Raw genomic sequence first — 21,114 nt, forward strand, 5'->3', positions numbered from 1 at the left:
TTCTGTAGTGTGCGGAATCCCATTGCTGTGCCGGAATTTAAGAGTGGAATTTCAAAACGGAATTCCATTTGGAAATTCGTCATGTGAACAAAGTCTTAGGCTGCATTCACACCACATTTTTGCAATACAGTTCCCGTATCAGGTTTTTGATGAAAAACGAATTCCTCAAAACCGGACTAAACTATCAAAACGTGTGTACAAATTTGAACCCTTATATGGTTAAAAACTGTATTCGGTTAGAAAAATTATGTCCGGTTGCATCCTTTTTTTAAGAAAAAAAAAAAACATAGTTTTTAACTTTTCACTCCATCATGAATAAAGTTTCACTTGTTTGATTAAAATTCCAGGAAAAAAAAACTGTGCAAAGTCCAAAACTGTTTGGTGCAAACTGGATGGAACCGTACGCACATACAGTTCTGTACGGTTCCCATTGACTCCCATGTTTTAAAAAAACGTACACGGTTTAATACGGTTTTTCACCCGGACCAAAAACCGTGGTAGGCTATGTTTTTGGGTACAGGACAAAACCGTACAAGATGCAAAACGGATGCATCGTTTGGCATACAGTTTTCAATATGGTTCCGTAAGGTTTTCACATTGGAAACGTATACGGGAACGTGGTGTGAATGCCCCCTAAGTCATACTGACACCTGAATGCAACACTTTCCGCTTTACTCCTTTGTGTTCACCCTGAAGGATTGTACCTAGGGCAGTAATTCCTAACCAGCTGTTGCAAAACCACAACTCCCAGCATGCCCGGACAGCCTTTGGCTGGGAGTTGTAATTTTGCAACAGCTGGAGGCACCCTGGTTGGGAAACACTGCCCTAGGGTGATGTCTTGCACCCTGTAATATACTTTATTATTCAATCCATCACAGATCTCTGCTTGCTGTAATTGTTTGAAATCCTTATTTCATTTCAATCCTTATTTACTGTCAGGGAATAAAAATATATCCTGTTCCCTTGATCACAGGGCGGGAAACAGCAGGTAAACATGTTTTTCACATGTATACCGCCAATGACAGTGTCTGCCGCTAGGGGCGCTAGACTTTCCTCCCTTTTGCCCTTCTCTAGGATGGCGCCTTTTTTTTTTTCACAGGCGATCCTTACGTGTAGTGTCTGCGACTGGAAGCTGTGACGACGTTTGTTCGCCCAGGCATGGCGGATGACAATGATAACCCCCTTGCTCAAGTGGTGGAGGAGGAGGAGGAAGAAGAAGTAGTAGAAGAAGAAGTAGAAGTAGACGACAACGATGATGATGATGATGATGATTATGATGATGTCGACGAGGACGAGGCGGAGGCAGAACCAGAACCCGGGGCTGACAACAGTCTCCCGGCGGAGCGGAGCGGTCACGTGGCTGTCACTGACGGGACCCGAATGTTTGTGTGGGGGGGATACAAGGTATCAGCTGCGAATACTGTGCTGAGACTTGTAGTTCTACCACGTCCCCTCTTCACATTGGGCCACAAGTATAAAAACCTAGTGCGGGCTGTGAATGGAGCTGTTGTCCGTAGCAACCTGTCAGCACACTATTATAAGCGGGAAAGTGCTATTTGGTTGCCATAGGCAACTGCATAACGTCATGGCTGCACAGGCTTATATACACAAGACTGGGGCTGTGATGTCTAGACCAGTGTTTCCCAACTAGGGTCCCTCCAGATGTTGCAAAACTACAACTCCCAGCATGCCTGGACAGCCTATGGCTGTCCAGGCATTCTGGGAGTTGTAGTTTTGCAACACCTGGAGGCACCCTGGTTGGGAAACACTGGTCTAGAGGTTAGGGCTGCCAACTGGCCGGTATTTATACAACCAATCCTCCACCGGAATGTTGTACCACAGGACCGTCACTGAAGGACAGGCAAACCAAGTCGTTGCTTGGGGCCCGAGCTGTCCCAGGGCCCCAAGCAGAGCCGGTGCTTGTTGTGATTCCTAGAATGCTGCAGCCGCCTGAGCGCTCTATGGAGAGACTCAGGCGGCCGCAGCACTCCTGATCACCTCCCGAGTTCCTCCCCTTCCCTGTAGCGTGGCCGAGCTCTTCTTCCTCCTGGCTTTCAGTCTGGCTGAGTACCGCACGGTACAGGAGAAGGGCCGGGCCATCCTCCTGCGACTATCCCGTTTCGGCAGCAGTGTGAGAGTCTGGAGCGAGGGGCAGAGACTAAAGCCGCTCGGCCTCCGGCTCCTATTTTTGTGCCTGGCTCGCCTGTAGTTGCCTCACTCAGGACGTCCCCGCCCCCAGTTAAGTGCCGTACAGCTACGCGCATCAGCCTCATTTTGACGTTCACTCACATCACGCTCCCAGAATTCAAGGGCCAGCGTTACTATGTCCTGAAGCCGGCCCTAGGTACTTTGAGAGCGAACATCATAACCATGCGTAACTGTGCAAGCCCTTATCTGGGGAAGGTTCTGTCCTGAATTGTCGGCAACTGCAGAGGTACCAGACAGGGGGTCTAATCTAGGGGTACTGCCTACTGGGTGGAGGGGGTTAATCTAGGGGTATTACCTGCCTACTGGGATGGAGGGGGTCTAATCTGGGGATACTACCTGTATTTGAGGGTGGGGGGGGGTTAATCTGGGGGTACTACCTGCCTACTGGGGGGGGGGGGGGTTAATCTGGGGGTACTACCTGCCTACTGGGGGAGGGGGTACATGCACATTAAATGCAACAGCAGTATTTGCTATGTAAACCTCCTTTTTCATTTATATAAAGTTTGGGTGAACGTAAACTGTATGACTAGGGCTCCATGTCTACTTTGCTTGGGGCCCCCAAATTCCTTCAAACTGCCCTGTTGTACCATATACTATACCAGTGTTTCCCAACCAGGGCGCCTCCAGCTGTTGCAAAACTACAACTCTCAGCATGCCCGGACAGCCAGCGTCTGTGCTACTCTTAGTGGCAATCCACCACTATGAGCAGACACACACTGCTATACGCGAGTTGCCGCGTGCATGCTCTTAGCCTAGCTCAGCATTTTTGCTCAATGGGTCCGTAGGAAAATCTGCCTCTTCTGCGGATTTTCAGCTGACCCATTGAAGTCAATCAAAATCCGCCGTGAATTTTCCGCAGTATATACGATGCAGAAATTCCGCAGGTATTCCACCCCTGTGAACGTCCCTAAAAGTAGGGCCACTATTTCACACTGCACATGCGCTGACGGCAGTCACAAGAGCTAGCTCCCTGCTGTGGCCAGGTGTCTATTTGTACAAGATGTGCAGCAGGACACAGAGCGCTGCCTAAAAGTAGCGTTTGCCAACCTGTCTCTCTCCAGCTGCTGCAAAGCTACAATTCCCAGCCTTTGGCTGTCAGGGCATGCTGGGGATTGTAGTTGTGCAACAGCTGAAGGGACACAGGTTGGAGAATAGCGCTCAAGCATAAAAACCCCTGTGTGCAGTGGGAAAACTGCAGCAAAAGTTCTACAAAACTAGGGATTTTGCATGCAAAACTTTCATGCCTAAAAAGTAATGTTTGCTTGAAATAATGTGGTTTACATTGTAGCCGATTGCAGTTTGCGACAAGACATCCCTGTGAATATGAGGCTGAAAAGTCGAATCCATAGGAGATGGAGTCATTGTTCATCACTTGGGGATCCTATCTGTGGGACCCCCACTAGTGCTCCTGAGAAAGCTGTACACCCGCCATTGTTTGCACAGTTCCAGTGGATCATCCATGTGGGCTGTGCCTGGTATTGTAAAAGTGTCGCCGCTCAGAAATGCACCGTCTTAATAGAATGCAATACGTTTCTGAACATATTAATTCTTTCAATGGAGTCCGGTATCCGGAATTTCTGCAGCGTAATTTCCTCCGGATCAGTCACATGAATGGTTCAACAAAATCCAGTTGAAAACAACGGGAGGCTGCTGCACCTGACTTTCTGTAGCGGAATTCCTCTTGGAAAATACGTAGTGTGAATGGGCGCTAATACTCCAGTGGTCCCCTTCGGTCTTTTTTATTTTTTTATTTTCCTGAGGTGACGACTTGTGTTTAGCCATGTGACCGCTGCAACCAATCGTAGACTGCAGTAGGGATGCTAGAAAGTAGGGCATGTGACTACTGAGGTCAGTGAATGGTCGCTGGGGGCACATGCTTGAATGTGATGTCATTGCTTCATGAAATTACATGAAAAACAGGAGAAGAGCATGGGCACCACAGTGGCAGTTAGTTTAATTCTAAAACTTTCTAAATAGGTTGTCCAGGAATAGAAAAAACAGTTAATTTCTTAAAAGAAGAACAAAAAACTGCACCACACCTGTCCTCAGGTTGTTGTGTTCAGTATTACAACTTGTCTCCATTCACATCAATAAAACTGAGCTGCAATGCCACAAACAACCTAAAGACAAGTGTGGTGCTGTTTTTTGAAGAAATTAGCTCTGTTTCTATTTCTGGAGTACCGTTTTAAGTTCCCGATGACCCAGGTAATGGTCTCTGCATCAGCTTTATGTTCAGGAGTAAGAAATGAATAAACCTGTATCCATAACAGTGATAATTTGTCTTTACAGAATGCTCCTGTACGAGGATTTTTTGATTTCTACTTGCCACGGGATGACATCTGGATTTATGACATGGTGAATGGGGTAACCTGGTAAGTGTATATCAGGACCGGGTATTATATGTATATTCTGTATAGAGGGGTTATCCCACAATTAAACATTATCCCGTCCACAATATAGGAAATAAGTAGCTGATCTGTGGGACCCCCACTAAACATAAGAATGGAGATCAAGTGGAGACTCAATAGAGACCGAAATGAAGAGAATGAAGTGGCAGTGGGCATGCTTGGACACCGCTTCATTTATTCTTTATGGATGTCAGGAGTGCTGAACTGCACTATGCTTGGAAGTCCCATAGGCAGGGAATAGAGAGGTGGCAGAGCATGCATGCTGCCGCTCCATTCATTTGGTGGACATTCGACCCCCCGTTTTTGTGATTGGTGGGAGGTCCAAGTGAAAACACGCCCCACACACACACATACACACACTCAATTTGTTACTTGTATAAGAAAATTGCATTTAAATAGGACAATCGCACTAAAATATAACTTACTAATATAGTGATATCAGAAATTGTACTGAGCGTGCTTTTGCTTGATTCACCCGACAGGGAGTTGTGTAGTCCTCTCATTGTCAGTGTGGTGTTGTCTCAGCAAATCCTCTCTTTCTCTCTTGAGACGGCACATTATTCTTTGCAGTCTCAGGAGCTGTGGCAGTATCTTGTCTCTGAGCACAAGCCCCACCCCCTGAGTGATGTCATGACCTGTGATCAGCCCACTACAGCCTACATCACCATCTCCTTGTCATATACATAAAAAGATATATTCGTGTGTGTATTATATATATATATATATATTTTTATTTACTGGGACTTTCAGGGTAATATGAGGTGTGATTATAGCAGTGTTTCCCAACCAGGGTGCCTCCAGCTGTTGCAAAACTACAACTCCCAGCATGCCTGGACAGCCAAACAGTACCGTTGTCATCAGTGTCACCTGCACTACCCATTGGTACCGATAGGTTAGTGCAGGTGACACTGGTGACAGATTTCCTTTAATGGAACGATCTCTGACCATTCCGGAAGTAAATATAACCAAGCAGAATATTGTGCCCACCCTGTCGGGTACAGCAGTAGAACCACTAAAGAGTCCCTGATAAGGAGATGACAGCCCAAAAAAAGGAACAGCAGAGCGGGTTATATATGGCGAATACATAAATGGATATTGATCCCAACAACCCAGGTTTTCCTTACCGTCTCTCTTTAGCCGATAAATGTTTTCGCCCAACTGGCTTGTCATTCTAATAGTGGGAGGAAAGGGTCATAATTACCGAAAAAGAAAACCTCAATTCATTTAGGTCTATGGATTTATACCAATAAGAAAATCTTCTCAGAGTCTGATTTGTTCTCCCAAATCTGTGAGATTCGCTCATTGGAATTTCTCACGGCCTCTTTCAATAATTCAATCCCCTTATTCCTCTCTGTTTGGGAACCCTGGGATCATTATTCTGATCACCAACTTCCTTGACTCATCCTTAGGGTGCGTTCACACGTAGTTAATCAAGAGTAATTCACGCCAAAAAATTTACGGGCGGAAATTTTTTCTTTTTATTTCCCCGCGAAATTCGATGTCGGGCGGAATTTTTTTTTTTTTTACCATTGACTTCTATTGATTTCTGCTAGCGGATTCCGCTTGAAAAATGAACATGCTCATTCTTCAAGCAGAACGGAATTCAGCGTCGGAATTCTGCTAGCAGAATTTCCGCAGTGTGAACAGGACAGCGGAAAAAACATTAAAGGGGTATTCCAGGCAAAAACTTTTTTTTATATATCAACTGGCTCCGGAAAGTTAAACAGATTTGTAAATGACTTCTATTAAAAAATCTTAATCCTTCCAATAGTTATTAGCTTCTGGAGTTTTCTGTCTAACTGCTCATTGATGATGTCACGTCCCGGGAGCTGTGCATGATGGGAAAATATCCCCATAGGAACTGCACAGCTCCCGGGACGTGAGTCATCAGAGAGCAGTTAGACGGAAAACAACAACTCAACTTCAGAAGCTAATAACTATTGGAAGGATTAAGATTTTTTAATCAAAGTAATTTACAAATCTGTTTAACTTTCCGGAGCCAGTTGATATATAAAAAAAAGTTTTGGCCTTTAATACCCCTTTAAAGTCAATGGGCAGAGGAGATGTGCATCAATTTGGAGCGGAGAATTCAAGAGGAATTACTCAAGTAAATTCCTTTTTGAATTACTCCGTGTGAACGCACCCTTATTCTTTCTCTCTTTCCTCCTCTATTTTCCTAGGGGCTTGTGGTTTGTTCTGTGTTTGTCCTTGTGGTCCAATTTTGTTTTTCTCCCTACCCCTCCCCTCCCATGTCTGTGGTCTTCTGGGCCCTAGTGCTTACGCTCATTGGTGCGTTAGCTTACGGCTATTCTTTTATTTTATCTAATTTCCTTATTCCTGATATTCTGATTGCTACAGGGTTTCGACCCTTTCTGTTTTTTGTATAATTTTCTCCATACTTGGATTTGTATCCTTGACAATAAAAAATGACAATTGAAAAAAGAAAAAAAGAAAATCTTACCGCCACTGCAGAGTCTCCAGGCTGAGCTGCAGCTGCCCTGTTCAGCGTCCTACAAAGTGTGACTATGATTACATTAGAGCAGTATTTCCCAACCAGGGTGCCTCCAGCTTTTGAAAAACTACAACTCCCAGCATGCCTGGACAGCCAAAGGCTGTCCAGGCATGCTGGGAGTTGTAGTTTTGCAACAGCTGGAGGCACTCTGGTTGGGAAACAGTGGATTATAGCATGTTGCCTTGTGCTAAACAATATCACGGGAAGAGGAGCAGACAGAATGAATGGTGCTGCAACCTCACTTCAGAACTGGGGCAGGCAGGTAAACAATGCTATATGCCTCTGCAGCATCAAAATAAATATTATTATTATAATTTTTTTTTTTTACATCGGAATACCCCGTTAAAGCCTTCTTGTACTTTTTTTTTGTTGCCTTCTGTTGTCTGTGTTTTCTGCCTGAATGAAATATAGGATCAGTATTTCCTATCATTCCCCTATAACATGCTATTATATTGCAGGCAGAGAAGGAAAACCAAGGGCACTGTCCCACCATCGATGTCTGGCAGCTGTGCCATATGTGTGGATGGAGTGCTGTACCTGTTCGGAGGTCATCATGCCCATGGAAACACCAACATGGTCAGTATTTAACTTGAGGGGGCTTGCGCAACATATTTTGGGAGAAATTTATCAGAACAACAATGGAGCAGGTACTCATAGCAACCAATCATATATTCCAGCTTTCATTACTCAGGCGTTTCTAAAAAATGAAATAAGCGATCTGATTGGATGCTATGGGCTACTGCTCCACTGCACAAGTCTTGATAAAGCTTCCCCTCTGTCCCCTGAATTATTGATGCCTTTGGTCAGCATTACCCTAGTTTGTTACCTGTCAATCAAATAGGGAGCCCTGGGAAGTGCTGCAAAGTATCATCTGAATGTTTTGTTTCTGTTCGTTAATTGTTTGTAAATAATTGTCGTGTTTTTTGTTGTTTTTTTTTTTTTTCTTTTGCAGCTTTACATGCTGAACCTGAATTCTAATGATGGCGAACTTTTCTGGGAAAAGGTAGAATGTAAAGGAACGCCACCATCTCCAAAGGATAAACTGGGTGTGTGGGCTTATCAGAACAAGTGAGTGCCTGTAAATACAAATTATTTAAATTTTTTACTTTGAATGCGACCTCCGCCTGGTTTCATTGAAAGACACCAGAGACTACTTCTCAGTACCAGATACAGGACTTAACCCCTTAAAGGGGTACTCCGCTGCTCAGCGTTTGGAACAAACTGTTTCGAACACTGGAGCCGGCGCCGGGAGCTCGTGACGTCATCCCCCACCCCCTCATTGCAAGTCTATGGGAGGGGGCCCCCTCCCATAGACTTGCATTGAGGGGAGAGGGCAGGGCTATGACGTCACAAGCTCCCGGCGCCGACTCCAGCGTTTAAAACAGTTTGTTCCAAACGCTGAGAAGCGGAGTACCCCTTTAATAACACAGCAAATTTCCTTTTTTTTTGTGATTTAAAATTTTTTCCTCCTCTCCTTTCAAGAGAAATAACGCTTTTTTTTTTTTTTTTTAATTTTTTTCATCCACAGAGCCATATGAGGGATTGTGTATTTTTTTTTTTTTTTTACACGACTAGTTTTACTTTGTAATGACCCTTTTCTTTTACCATAAGATATATGGCGCAACCCAAAAAATATTAATATATTTTTGGGGAGAAATTGAAAAGAAACCTCTTTTGCCACCTTTTTTGAGGGGGGGGGGTACATATTTACAGAGCACACTTTATGGAAAAATGACATTTTATCTCTTCTTTGGGTCAATATAATACCCATAAACACCCATGTTTACATGATTTTTTTTATTATTATTTAAAATTGCCCTACTTTGACCCCTATAACTTTCTATTTTTCGATATATATGGGGATATATGAGGGCTCATGTTTTGCACTACGATCTGTAGTTTTTCCTCAGTACCACTTTTCCACATATGACTTTTTGATTTTATTCCATCACTCCTGGCATATAATGTGGCCAAAAATCAGCCATTTTGAACTTAAGTAATTTTTTACATTTGAAACTGTTCATCGTACGGGTTCATAAACATTATGTTTTAATAGTTAAGCCATTTCTAGAAAAAGTTTACGGAAGGCAGTATAAGCGATGTGCGTTTCTTGACATTGCTGACATGGAATGAAAACACAAGATTTTTTTTTTTTTTTTTACTACATCTGTGGATGTTTTTTTTTTTTTTAAATCTATTTTTTTGCCCATAAATTACGGAAGTCTAATGGCTCTCTTTCTTCTTCCAGGCTTATTTACTTTGCTGGGTATGGTTATTATCAAGAAGATTCAATTGGGACATTTGAGTTTGATATAACCTCTTTTGGGGTAGGTATATGGCATGTGATTGGAAGAACAGGGTGATGTTCAGTAGGAGCCTAACTTCAGCTGCATAGGAGGGGAGACGGCTGGCCTTAACTGTGCAGCCCTTTCCTTTTATGATTTAAAGGGGTACTCCGCTGCTCAGCGTTTGGAACAAACTGTTCCGAACGCTGGAGCCGGGAGCTTGTGACGTCACACCCACCCCCTCAATGCAAGTCTATGGGAGGGGGCGTGACGGCCGTCACGCCCCCTCCCATAGACCTGCATTGAGGGGGCGGGGTGCGATGTCACGAGCTGCCAGCGCTCGGAACAGTTTGTTCCAAACGCTAAGCAGCAGAGTACCCCCTTTAAAGGGGGTTACTGAAATTTTACATTGATGCCCTATCCCTGGGGTCCTTTTTGGGAGGCCATGGTGCTTTAGCAACCACTGTTACTGCTTGTATCTGCTGAAAAGTGGGTGTTGTGAGTAAATGGGTCACACACTAACGATCTGTCCTTGGAATAGGTTGTCAATGTAAAGTCTTTGAAATCCCCTTTAAATGGGTATGTCGAAAAAATATATAAAAAAAATTGTATTTTATTTTGCTGGGCGTGATGTATCTTGTAGCTCCCATTCCAAAAACTTCCAGTTCCCTGTGGCTCATCTCTTCCCTCCACTTTAGAGTTGGTGAAGGACCTGTCTGCACAGCCAACCACTGGCTAACAGATTAGCAATGGAATTGTACCATAAATGTCTGTCATTAGAACACCCATGTAGAGCACAGGCAGTAGTTGATGCTGGTTATGAGACAACACACTGTTGTGCACATTTAAGGTGCTATGTTTTGACTTAGGGATTTTGCCACCATTACCCAGTGGTCAACCCCCTTCCCCAATGATCATACACCTATCCTGTGGATAGGGGATAAGTGTCACTGGTGGTACAACCCCCTCTAATAGTAAAACTGATCTGTTCTGAGGCACATCCTACAACAGTCACTTCTAGAGATGAGTGAACTTACAGTGATTCTATTAGTCACAAACTTCTCTGCTTGGAGGTTGCTGACTTTAGCCTGCATAAATTAGTCCAGCTTTTAGGTGCTCCAGTGGGCTGGAAAAGATGGATACAGTCCTAGGTGACTCGATCCTTGGACTATATCCACCTTTTCCAGCCCACCGGAGCACCTAAAAGCTGGACTAATCTATGCAGGCTAAAGTAAGCAAATTCCGAGCAGCGAAGTACGTATCGAATCGCTGTAAGTTCGCTCATCACTTCATTGGGAAGGGCCTTTAAGGTTTAGTGCTCTAATAAAGATGATTTATACCAATTAATCTCTCATTGTTGATTTCTAGAACATGGGTCCAGCCAGGGGTTGGAATGATCACGTCCACGCTGTACATCTCGACAGCTTCACCTGGCATCGCATTGTGCCCACGGTAATATTCATGTCTGCAACAGAAAGAAATAACTGTACAAAAACAGCCTAGTAACAGAGTCTCCTCTGCAGGGAAAGAGTCCTTCTCCTCGAGCTGCTCATGCCTGTGCCACTGTTGGAAATAGAGGATATGTGTTCGGTGGTAGATACCGGGTGAGTACCACCTCCTATAGCTGAGTATCTTAGCAAAAAAAACACTTCCAATGTGCTAACAGGCTTGCTTTATTTTCTAGAACTACAGAATGAATGACCTATATTATCTGAATTTTGATACCTGGGAATGGCATGAAGTGTAAGTAATGGGTTAAATTTAACCCCCCCCCCCCCCCCATACATTTCCTTCTGATTGATTGGCTACCAGGTATAGACAGTAGCCAAAGATCAGTATTCTTAGTCCACTGTATTCTTTATTAGGCTATGTTCTGTGCCATTTGGGTTGATAGTACAGAAAACATGTCTATATACATGTTTTACCACTTGTATTCCACATAAAAAAAGTCTTGCAGTATCTTTTCTTAGACATCTGTGTTGTGCTGTGCCCCTGTTATTCCTCATGAAGCTTTACTACTAAATTGACATCTAAGTGGAGGGTGTCCCTACAATGATGAGTTCTAAGAAAAGATATTCTAGAATTATGGGGAATTCAAGTTTAATGTGGATAGAACTGAGGGGCACAGCATTGTGGGTATAGGCCCTTAACGGTAGGAAGAGAAAAAGGTTTTGGCTCTGACTATATCCCCTACCATCACTAGGCTAAGAAGTTTTTTTTCTTTATTTTAGTGAACTGCCACACACTAGATGTAACCCACTAGAAGCTGGCGCTTGAGAGTTCCCACCACTTCAGTAATCTGCTTACACGTGTTTTTATTTTTGTATTTACTACTGCTTTTGCACAAACTGGTTAGCCTAGCGTGGATAGGAAGGGTATAGTGTTTTTCTTCTTAGTTGCAAGGGCCTATACCCACAATGATTTTACAGTGAGTGTAAAAATCCATTTATTCACCGAAAATGGCAGGTCAGGGGTTTTACCACAATTTTACCCTCATTTTTGGCACCAATTTTGTACAAAACATTTCTGGTCATATTTGATAGTAAGTATTATGCTGATAGACAACATGGGGTCTAATGGGGCTGGCCTGGACAGTGGGGGTCCTTTATTACCGAGGGGAGCAGTGGCAGTTTGGATGGGCACAACTCTCTACACTTTATTCATATATACTGTGTGTGTGAGTGTGGAACGTCTGTGTTTTTTACATTGAAGCGGCTGACAGCCGCAGCGTTCTCTATGCGGGCGCTCTGAGCGCCGGTTAACTTTCACTTCGGCAGCAGCTGCTGCCGGCGGCGTCTAGTCCGCTCAGTTCCCCGCGAGCGCACATGCATTCGCATGTGCACTCGGGGCAAGGAGCGGGCGCTTTTACAGACTTCTTGTTAATGCTTTGGCGGCCCGGTGCGCTTTAGCTCCGCCCACCCAGGGCCGCTGAGGCTTCTCTGGGCGCAAACTATACACCATTCAGCGCTGTGCGCGCGATTGGTGGCAGGGGCCAATAAGCGGTGCCCCCTGCTCCTAACACGCCCCTCACTTGCTATTGGCCGGCATTTCTCCTCTCTGACAGCTTGCAGACCACCACGGGTTCGAGTCCCGGGGTGGGACAGAGTGTTAGTGTTGTGGTTAAATTTTTTAAATAGGCCCATTGTGGTCTATGGGGATTTCAAGGCATGTGAAACAGTAAGATAAGCAAACTGTATCAGCAGTGAAATGGAACACAGTCTTGGGTGAGAGAGGTCCAGAACGGCCTCCCTCTAAACAGTTAACTGGAGTGTTAGCCACTCCTTTACTCTGTCAATACTGTAACTTTAAACTGTCTGGTTCTGCTGAACCACTTGTTCTGCCTGCTCCACTGCTCCCCCAGACCCCCCTGCTACTCTACCCCGGTTGTTCTTCCTGACCAGGTGGGTTCGGCCGCCCCTCCAGCCTGGGTTCCCTCCCTCTCCCAATCTTTATCCGACTTGGCTCAGGTCTCCCGTTATGTGGTGACTGCCTTGGAGAGGCCCTCCCTACACCGGCCCTTTGGAGGGTCCCGCTCTCCCCCCTATTCTAACGCTCTAGCAGCATCATAGGGGTGTGTCATCTGACTCATCCCCCGAGTCTTCTGGCAGGCACCGGCGCTCCCCTCGCAGGCATTGCCCCGTTACTCTGACCTGTAGCAAGCGTCGCTCCTCTAGAGAATGCTCCCAGGGTCGCCGCTCTGGCTCTCCAGACCCGCGTACCAGGTCAGTCTCCCTCTCTCTTCCAGGGCGGCCTCACCTCGTTCCCATTCACCTGGAGAACTAGTGGATGAGGTTTCTGATTCGGCCTCCGACTCAGGACTGCACGGATGTGCCTGATGTGGTGTACTCAGTGGTTGCGGCCATAAGAGACACCTTTCATCTAAAGGACCCAGGAACTTCAGACGTGGCTCCAGAAGTCTCCTTCTCTGTGCCCGACCGGCACTTAAGACTTTCAGCTCTCACGCTAAATTTTACACCCTGTGGGTATCCGCCTGAAGTCACCCTGACAAGAAGTTTCAGGAAACTAATAAGGTTCAAGCGCGATATTCCTTCGCCATGGACCTCATGCTCGGTGGACCTCCTCTCCAACTGTGGATCCGACCGGTCTCCCGCCTCTCTAAGGCGCCTACTCGGCCGTTGGCTGATGCGGCTGCCTTCAAGAATCCAGCGGACATGAAGGTGGATATTTTGGCAATCTCTGCACTTGAGGCAGCAGGTTTTTCCTGCTTTTGCTTCTGCCTGGGTGTCGGAAAGGCCCTTTTTAGTATGTTCTTCCAACTACGCCAGGGTAGTCTTCAAGATCCCTCCGGAGGATTAACTTAATCTAGCTCTCCGATGCTCTGCAGCTGGAGATTTTTCTGTGTTCCGCTTCCATGTGCAGCCACTGTGCTGCCTTTACCACAAGCTACCTGCTAGCCACCGTCCCTTCATGTGGCTTTAAGCCTGGAATGCGGACGCCACCTTCAGGAAGTGAGGCGATGGGCGGAAAAGAGAGTTCTTTATTACCTCTGGTAAGACTCACAGAACCGCTTCCCGTCGTAAGTTCTCCTTCCGGTTCTGCGGACCTTTGGTACCAACAAAGGGTCCAGCCAAGCGCCTTCATGGGAAGAGGGCTCCTCTTTCCGATCCCATTCCTCCCGGTGGTCGGCTATCCGTTCCGGCCGTTTGGCAGCCCCATCAGGCCCCGTAGGCCTTCCTCGGCCTGAAGGGTCGCCCCCACCCGCCGACCTCTCTCTGGTGGTTGGTCGCCTCTTACCCTCCGGGATACCTGGACATGCAACTTTAGGGGAACGTTTTCGAGGTTTATTCCAAACTCTCTGTGGTCTCCAAGAAAGGCGTTTCTGTTTGCCCAGTCTTGGTTCTCAAGCATCTCAGCCAGCATCTTGCGTTCCCATCCCGAATGGAGTCACTCCGTTCGGTGCTGGCATCCATGGTTCAAGGGGAGTTTCGTTCCTCGGTGGACATCAAGGATGCCTGCCTCCACTTCTCATTGTTTTCCGATCATCAGCGGTTCGTCCGCTCTGCAGTTCCGGACGGTCATTTTCTATTGTGGCTATCCATTTCGGTCTGGCCACTTCTCGCGGAACTTTACGAAAGTCCTGGCGCCTTTTTTACGGACAACCGTTGTTTCCCTGATTCCTTATTTGGACTACCTCCTGATCTGAGCTCCAGCCAGGACCCAGATCCTGGAGAGTCTTAGTCTCAACCTCCAGACCTTGTCTCACTTCGGTTGGATGGTCATTTGGGACAAGCCCAACCGCTCTCCTGGGGCTCCAGTTCGATGCGGCCTCTGCCCGCTTTCGACTCTGCCGACTCTTTTCAAGAGTCTGATGCCTTCGGCTCCCTGCTCCAGTTTCCATTCGCTTTTGCATGGATGTCCTGGGTCGATTGGCGGCCATTTGCCCAGTTTCATCACCGACCTCTTCAACTGGTGATTTTCTTCCGGTGTGACAGGTCTCCATTGTCTCTCGGCCGCAAGATCGTCCTCTCTTGTCAGTCTTGTTGGTCCCTTCTATGGTGGCTTCGTTTTCCACCTCATTTTATTCCGGGGTGTTCCTTCCTGTCCATCCCTGCCAGTCTGAAGAGGTGTTTTCAGGGACCGCCCCTGGTCTGGGGTCTTGGCCCCCCGTGAAACTTTTTCCCCTTCAACATTTTGGGGCCTAGGGCAATTCTTTCTTCGCTTGCTTCTTGGGAATTTCCCTCCTGGGCGGAACTCAGGTTTCCAGCCATCCCAGTTATCTTCAGTCTGGCCGTCCCCGGTATGTGACCTTCTCGGCCGGTCCTCAGTTGTCCAAGGCACTGGTCCCTACATCCAGTGGTGTTTGCTGTGATCTGCAACCTCTGGGGCGCTCCAGGCGTGGACCTCTGCTGGTCCCGCCACAACCGAAGCGTTCCTCTCTCTTGGTCGAGCCTTGCCCTACCTTGTCTATTTGGTGGTCGGGCTTTGCCCTACCTTATTTGTTTCCTCCCTTCTCTTTTCGGGGTCTTGAGGAAACTCAGTGGGACGTTTCCGCCATTCTAGTGGCCCAGCGGGCGTGGTACGTCGTCATGGTCAGGCTTCCCTATAGTTCAGACCTCCTATCTCAGGTCTCCTGTGCCACCCCTATTACCGTCCCTGCTTTGACGGCATGGCGGTCGAGACCCCGGTTTTGAGAGCCGCGGTTTCTCTTCCCAAGTCATTCGCACCATGCTCAAGGCTCATAAGTCCTCCTCGGCAAAAATTTACCGCCGTACCTGGCGGTCTTATTTTAGTTGGTGTGAAGCTCAGGTATTGTGTCCTGTTACCTTTTCGGTTTCCCGTCTTCTCTCTTTCTTGCAGTCGGGATTAGAACTGGGGTTGTCTCTCAGTTCCCTTAAGGGCCAGGTTTCGGCCCTTTCTTTCTTTTCCAGCATCCTCTGGCTTCTAATTCTCATGTCCGGACCTTCATTCAAGGAGTGGCGCATGCTGCCCCTCCTTATCGGTCACCTTCTCCCCCTTGGGACTTGAATCTGGTTCTGGGGGTACTCCAAGGTGAACCTTGTGAACCCCTTGGGGAAGTGTCCCTGCGCCTCTTTTCTTGGAAAGTGGCATTTTCTTATCCCCTCCATTTGGAGAGTGTCTGAATTGGCAGCTCTCCTGCCGTTCTCCGTTTCTGTTGCTTCACCAGGACAAGGTTGTCTTCCGGCCAGATCCTTCCTTTTTGCCTAAAGTTGTTGCGGCCTTTCATCTCAATGAGGACATTGTTCTTCTGTCCTTTTGTCCCGCTCTCTCATTCTAGGGAGCATTTACTCCACAAACTGGATGTGGTTTGGGCTGTTAGGTATTACCGCTCTCTCTTCTTCGTTTCGTCAGTGTGATTCCTTTTTCGTCCTTACGGAAGGTCGTCGTAAGGGACAACCTGCTTCCAAGGCAACCACTTCTCTGTGGATCCGGTCTGCCATTTCAGAAGCCTATTTCTGTAGGAGGAAGATTCCTCCCTTCAGGGTTGTGGTTCATTGTACCCGTTTCTGTTGAGGCATCCTGGGCTCTCCCCAACAAGCCTCAGCCTCGCAGATTTGCAAGGCGGCTACTTGGTCATCTTTGCACACTTTCTCGAGGTTCTACCGGGTTCATACCTTCGCATCGGCTGATGCTAGTCTGGGCCGTAGACTGCTGCAGGCGTCAGTGGAACAGCCGTCTGCCTGTCTGATTATCTGCCCACCCAAGGGACGGCTTTGGTATGTCCCACGGTCTGTGTCCCCAATGGAGCCGATAGAGAAAAGGAGATTTTTGTTTACTTACCATAAAATCTCTTTCTCGAAGGATCCATTGGGGGACACAGCTCCCGCCCTTTTTGGTTTCTCTTTTGTTCTCTGTCCGAGGGTGTGTTCAGTTATATATTTTCATCTGGTTCTCGGACAGTTCGTGTTTTTTCCTTGACCTGTCGGTCCTCTCCTATTGATCTGGTACTAAAACTGATTACCTCAGGGCCTGGAGGCGGGTATATACTGCTGGGAGGAGCTGACTTCTCTTATTGCCATAGTGTCATACCTCCTAGAGACAGCAGCATACACCCATGGTCTGTGTCCCCCACGGTCTGTGTCCCCCAATGGATCCTTCGAAAAAGAGATTTTACGGTAAGTGTTAAAAAAAAATCTCCTTTTTTTATGCTTACCGTAAAATCTCTTTCTCGAAGGATCCATTCGGGGACACAGACCATGGGTTTATGCTGCGGTCTCAAGGAGGCTCGACACTATGGCAACCAGAAAAGTCTGCTCCTCCCAGCAGGGTATACCCGCCCACAGGCACCTGAGGTAATCAGTTTTAGTCCCAGAGCAATAGGAGAAGACCGACAGGTCAGGAGAAAAAAAACACAAACTGTCCGAGCAACCAGAAGAAAAAGGTAACTGAACACACCCTCGGACAGATAACTGAAATAGGAACACCAGAAAAGGGGTGGGAGCTGTGTCCCCCCAATGGATCCTTCGAGAAAGAGATTTTACGGTAAGCATAAAAATCTCCTTTTCTCTATCGGCTCAATTGGGACGTACCAAAGCCGTCCCTTGGGTGGGTAAGGAAATCAGTTAGGCGGACGGCTGGACCACCGCCGCCTGCAACGCCTTATGGCCAAGAGGAGCATCAGCTGAAGCAAAGGTATGAATCTGGTAGGACCTTGTGAAAGTGTGCAAAGACGACCACGTGGACGCTTTACAGAACTTTGAGGCCGAAGCAACGTAGCGGAGTGCCCAGGATGCCCCGAAAAACGGGTGGAATGAGCCAAAACCCTGAAGGGTGAGATCTTCCCTTTGCAGCAGTAAGCTTCCGAAATAGCAGACCGGATCCACCAAAAAATGGTGGTCGTAGAAGCAGAGTCACACTGCCGAAAGGAAAGAGTGACTGAGAGACAAGTCCGAACACCCCTCACCACAACCAAGTGGTGGAGCAAATGCTCCCAGGGATGAAAAAGGGGCCGGACAAAAGAACGGTAGGACGATGTCCTCATAGAGATGAAAAAAAATCAAGACCATCTCAGGTAAAAAGGACAGACCTGGACGGAAAACAACTTGTCCTGGTATAAAACCAGGAAGGGAGAACGGCAGGAGAATGCTGCAAGCTCTGACCCCTCCCATCAGAGGTAAGAGCAACAAGGAGCGCCACCTTCTGGGGAAGAGGGCGAAGAGAAATGTCCCTGAGAGGCTCAAAAGGGGGGCCTTGCAGGACATCTAAGACCAAGTGCAAGGCCCAAGGGAAAAAAGGGACTGATAAGGAGGGGCAGCATGAGCCCCTCCCTGAACTAGGTTCGGACATAATTGAACGCCAGAGGACGTTGAAAAAGAATGGAAACGGCCAAACCTTTGACCTCTAAGGAAGCTGAAAGCCAACCACAACCGGAGAAAAAGGCTGAATTTCACACCAACAGAAATAAGACCGCCAGGTAAGGTGGTAAATCTTTGCAGAGGAAGGCTTGTGAGCCCTCTGCCTGGTGCAAACCACTTGGGAAAAGAAACCACAGGTCCTCAGAACCGCTGTCTAAACCGCTACTCCGTCAAAGGCAGAGACTGTAATAGGGGTGGCACAGGAGACCTGATATAGGAGGTCTGGACAATAGGGAAGGCGCAGCGGTAAGTCGTTCAGGAGCCTGACCACGACGACGTACCATGCCCGTCGGGGCCAGTCTGGGCCACGTGAATGGCGGGAACGTCCCTGCTACGAGTTTCCTCAGGACCCCAAAAAGAGAGGAAGGGGAGGAAACAGCTAAGGTAGGGCAAAGCCTGACCAATAAACAGATAAGGCAGGGTACGAAGGAACGCCCCCGAAAAAGCATGGGGGAAACAAAGCCACCATAAAAGGGACCGACAAGACTGTCGAGAGAGAACGATCTTGCGGTCGAGAGACAATGGAGAGCTGTCCCACCAGAAGACAATCACCAGTTGAAGAGGTCGGTGATGAAACTGGGCAAATGGCACGGCCTCCACGGACGCCGCTAACCGACCCAGGACATACATGCAAAAGCAAATTGAAACTGGAGCAGGATGCCGAAGTCATCGGACTCTTAAAAAAGAGTCAGCCGATTGGTCAGCGGAGTCGAAGCGGGCAGAGGCCGCGTCGAACTGGAGCCCCAGGAGAGTGGTTGGACTTGTCTCGATTGACCATCCAACCGAAGTGAGACAAGGTCTGGAGGTTGAAACGAAGACTCTCCAGGATCTAGGCCCTGGTCTGGAGCTCTGATCAGGAGGTTGTCCAAGTAAGGAATCACGGAAACAACTGTTGTCTGTAAAAGGCTATCACAGGCGCCAGCAATTTGGTAAAGGTCCGCGGAGAAGTGGTCAGACCGAAACGGCGAGCAACAATAGAAAATGACCATCCGGAACTGCAAAGCGCTGGAACCTTTGATGACCGAGAAACATGAGATGTGGACCAGGCATCCCAGAAGTAAGAGGCGACCAACCACCCGAGAAAGGTCGGCGGGTGGGGGGCGACCCTTCAGACCAAGGAAGGCCTACGGGTGCCTGATGGGGCCGCAAAGCGGCCGGAACAGATAGCCGACCTCCGGAAGGACAGGTCCGGAAGGAGGGAGCCCTCTTCCCATGAAGGCGCCCGGCTTGACCCTCTGTTGGTACCCTTTGTTGGTACCAAAGGTCCGCAGAACCGGAAGGAGGACTTAAGACGGAAAGCGGTTCTGTGAGCCTTATCCAGAGGTAATAAAGAACCCTTTTCCGCTCGTCGTCTCACTTTCTGAAGGCGGCGTCCACATTCCAGGCTTTTAAGCCACATGGAGGGACAGTGGCTACCAGGTAACTTGTGGTAAAGGGAGCACAGTGGCTGCGCATGGAAGCAGAACACAGTAAATCTCCAGCTGCGGAGCATCGGAGAGCTAGATTAAATAAATCCTCCAGAGGGATCTTGAAGATTACCCTGGCGGAGATGGGAAACCATACTGAAAGGGCTCCTGACACCCAGACCGAAGCAAAAGCAGGAAGAACCTGCTGTCTCAAAGGCAAAGTTTGCTAAAGTCTCCACCCTCATGTCTGCTGGATACTTGAACGCAGCCGCATCAGCCAATGGCCAGGTAGGCGCCTTAGAGAGGCGGGAGACCGGCAGATCCACAGTTGGAGAGGAGGTCCACCGAGCAATGAGGTCCTTGGCGAAAGGATACTGCGCTTGAACCATCCTTGTTTCCTGAAACTTCTTGTCAGGGTGCCTCCAGGCGGATACCAGCAGGGCGTAAAATTCAGCGTGAGAGCTGAAGGTCATGGGTGCCGGTCGGGCACAAAAAAGGAGACTTCTGGAGCCACGTCCGAAGATCCTGGATCCTATAGATGGAAGGTGTCTCTTATTGCTGAAACCAATGAGTACACCACATCAGGCATCCGTGCGTTCCTTTTGAGTCGGAGGCTGAATAGGCGTCTCTTATGGCCTAAACCAATGAGCGCACCATGTCCGACATATGTGCGGTCTTCTGAATCAGAGGCCGTATCTGAAACTTCATCCACAAGTTCACCAGGTGAACTGAAACGTGTGAGATGGCCCTGGAATAGAGGGAGACGGACTTGGTACGCGGGTCTGGAGAGCCAGAGCGGCGACCATGGGAGCGTCCTCTAGGGGAGCAACACTTGCTACAGGGCGGAGTAACAGGGCGATGCCTGCGAGGGGAGCGCCCGTGACTGCCAGAAGACTTGGGGAATGAGTCAGATGAAAAACACCCCTATGACGCTGCGATAGCGTCAGAATAGGGGGAGAGCGGGACCCTCCGGAGGGCCGGTGTAGGGATGGTCTCTCCAAGGCAGTTACCACATAAGGGGAGACCTGGGCCAAGTCGTATAGACTAGGAGAGGGAGGAACCCAGACTGGGGGTCCGGCTGAACCCACCGGGTCTGGAAGACAACCGGGGTAGATAGCAGTAGGGTCTGGGGGAGCAGTGGAGCAGGCAGAACAAGTGGTTCAGCAGAACCAGACCTTTTGAGTTACAACTTTAACAGATGTAATGAGTGGCTAACACTCCCGTTAACTGTTTAGAGGGAGGAACAGTTCTGGGCACGGACATAGTAAAAAATGAACAATCTCACCCAAGCCTGTGTCTCCAGGGCAGCTGCTGCGCATAAAGTCAGTCAGAAAGCGAGAGAGGGGGAGAGAGAGAGACGCCGGCCAATAGCAAAAGAGGGCCGTGCTAAGTGCAAGGGCTCTGCTGATTGACCCTTACAGCTCCCATGCGCGCGCATAGCTCTGATTGGTGACCAGTTCG

At 48.0% G+C, this 21,114-nt stretch overlaps 1 protein-coding gene across 1 annotated transcript in view; it reads left to right on the forward strand.

The window, feature by feature from the left end:
- Nucleotides 1-1,083: 1,083 nt before the first annotated feature.
- The window catches only part of KLHDC2 (kelch domain containing 2), a 29,919-nt gene continuing 9,888 nt past the window's right edge, over nucleotides 1,084-21,114 (forward strand). Inside the window, exons 1-8 of the mRNA XM_056544983.1 lie at nucleotides 1,084-1,404; nucleotides 4,498-4,580; nucleotides 7,587-7,704; nucleotides 8,081-8,196; nucleotides 9,377-9,455; nucleotides 10,782-10,865; nucleotides 10,937-11,017; nucleotides 11,098-11,156. Coding sequence (XP_056400958.1) covers nucleotides 1,159-1,404; nucleotides 4,498-4,580; nucleotides 7,587-7,704; nucleotides 8,081-8,196; nucleotides 9,377-9,455; nucleotides 10,782-10,865; nucleotides 10,937-11,017; nucleotides 11,098-11,156 — 866 coding nt within the window. The 5' untranslated portion in view covers nucleotides 1,084-1,158. The remainder of the gene's footprint in view (nucleotides 1,405-4,497; nucleotides 4,581-7,586; nucleotides 7,705-8,080; nucleotides 8,197-9,376; nucleotides 9,456-10,781; nucleotides 10,866-10,936; nucleotides 11,018-11,097; nucleotides 11,157-21,114) is intronic.

Source organism: Hyla sarda, chromosome 11 (genome assembly GCF_029499605.1).
Source record: "Hyla sarda isolate aHylSar1 chromosome 11, aHylSar1.hap1, whole genome shotgun sequence".
Lineage (NCBI taxonomy): Eukaryota > Metazoa > Chordata > Amphibia > Anura > Hylidae > Hyla > Hyla sarda.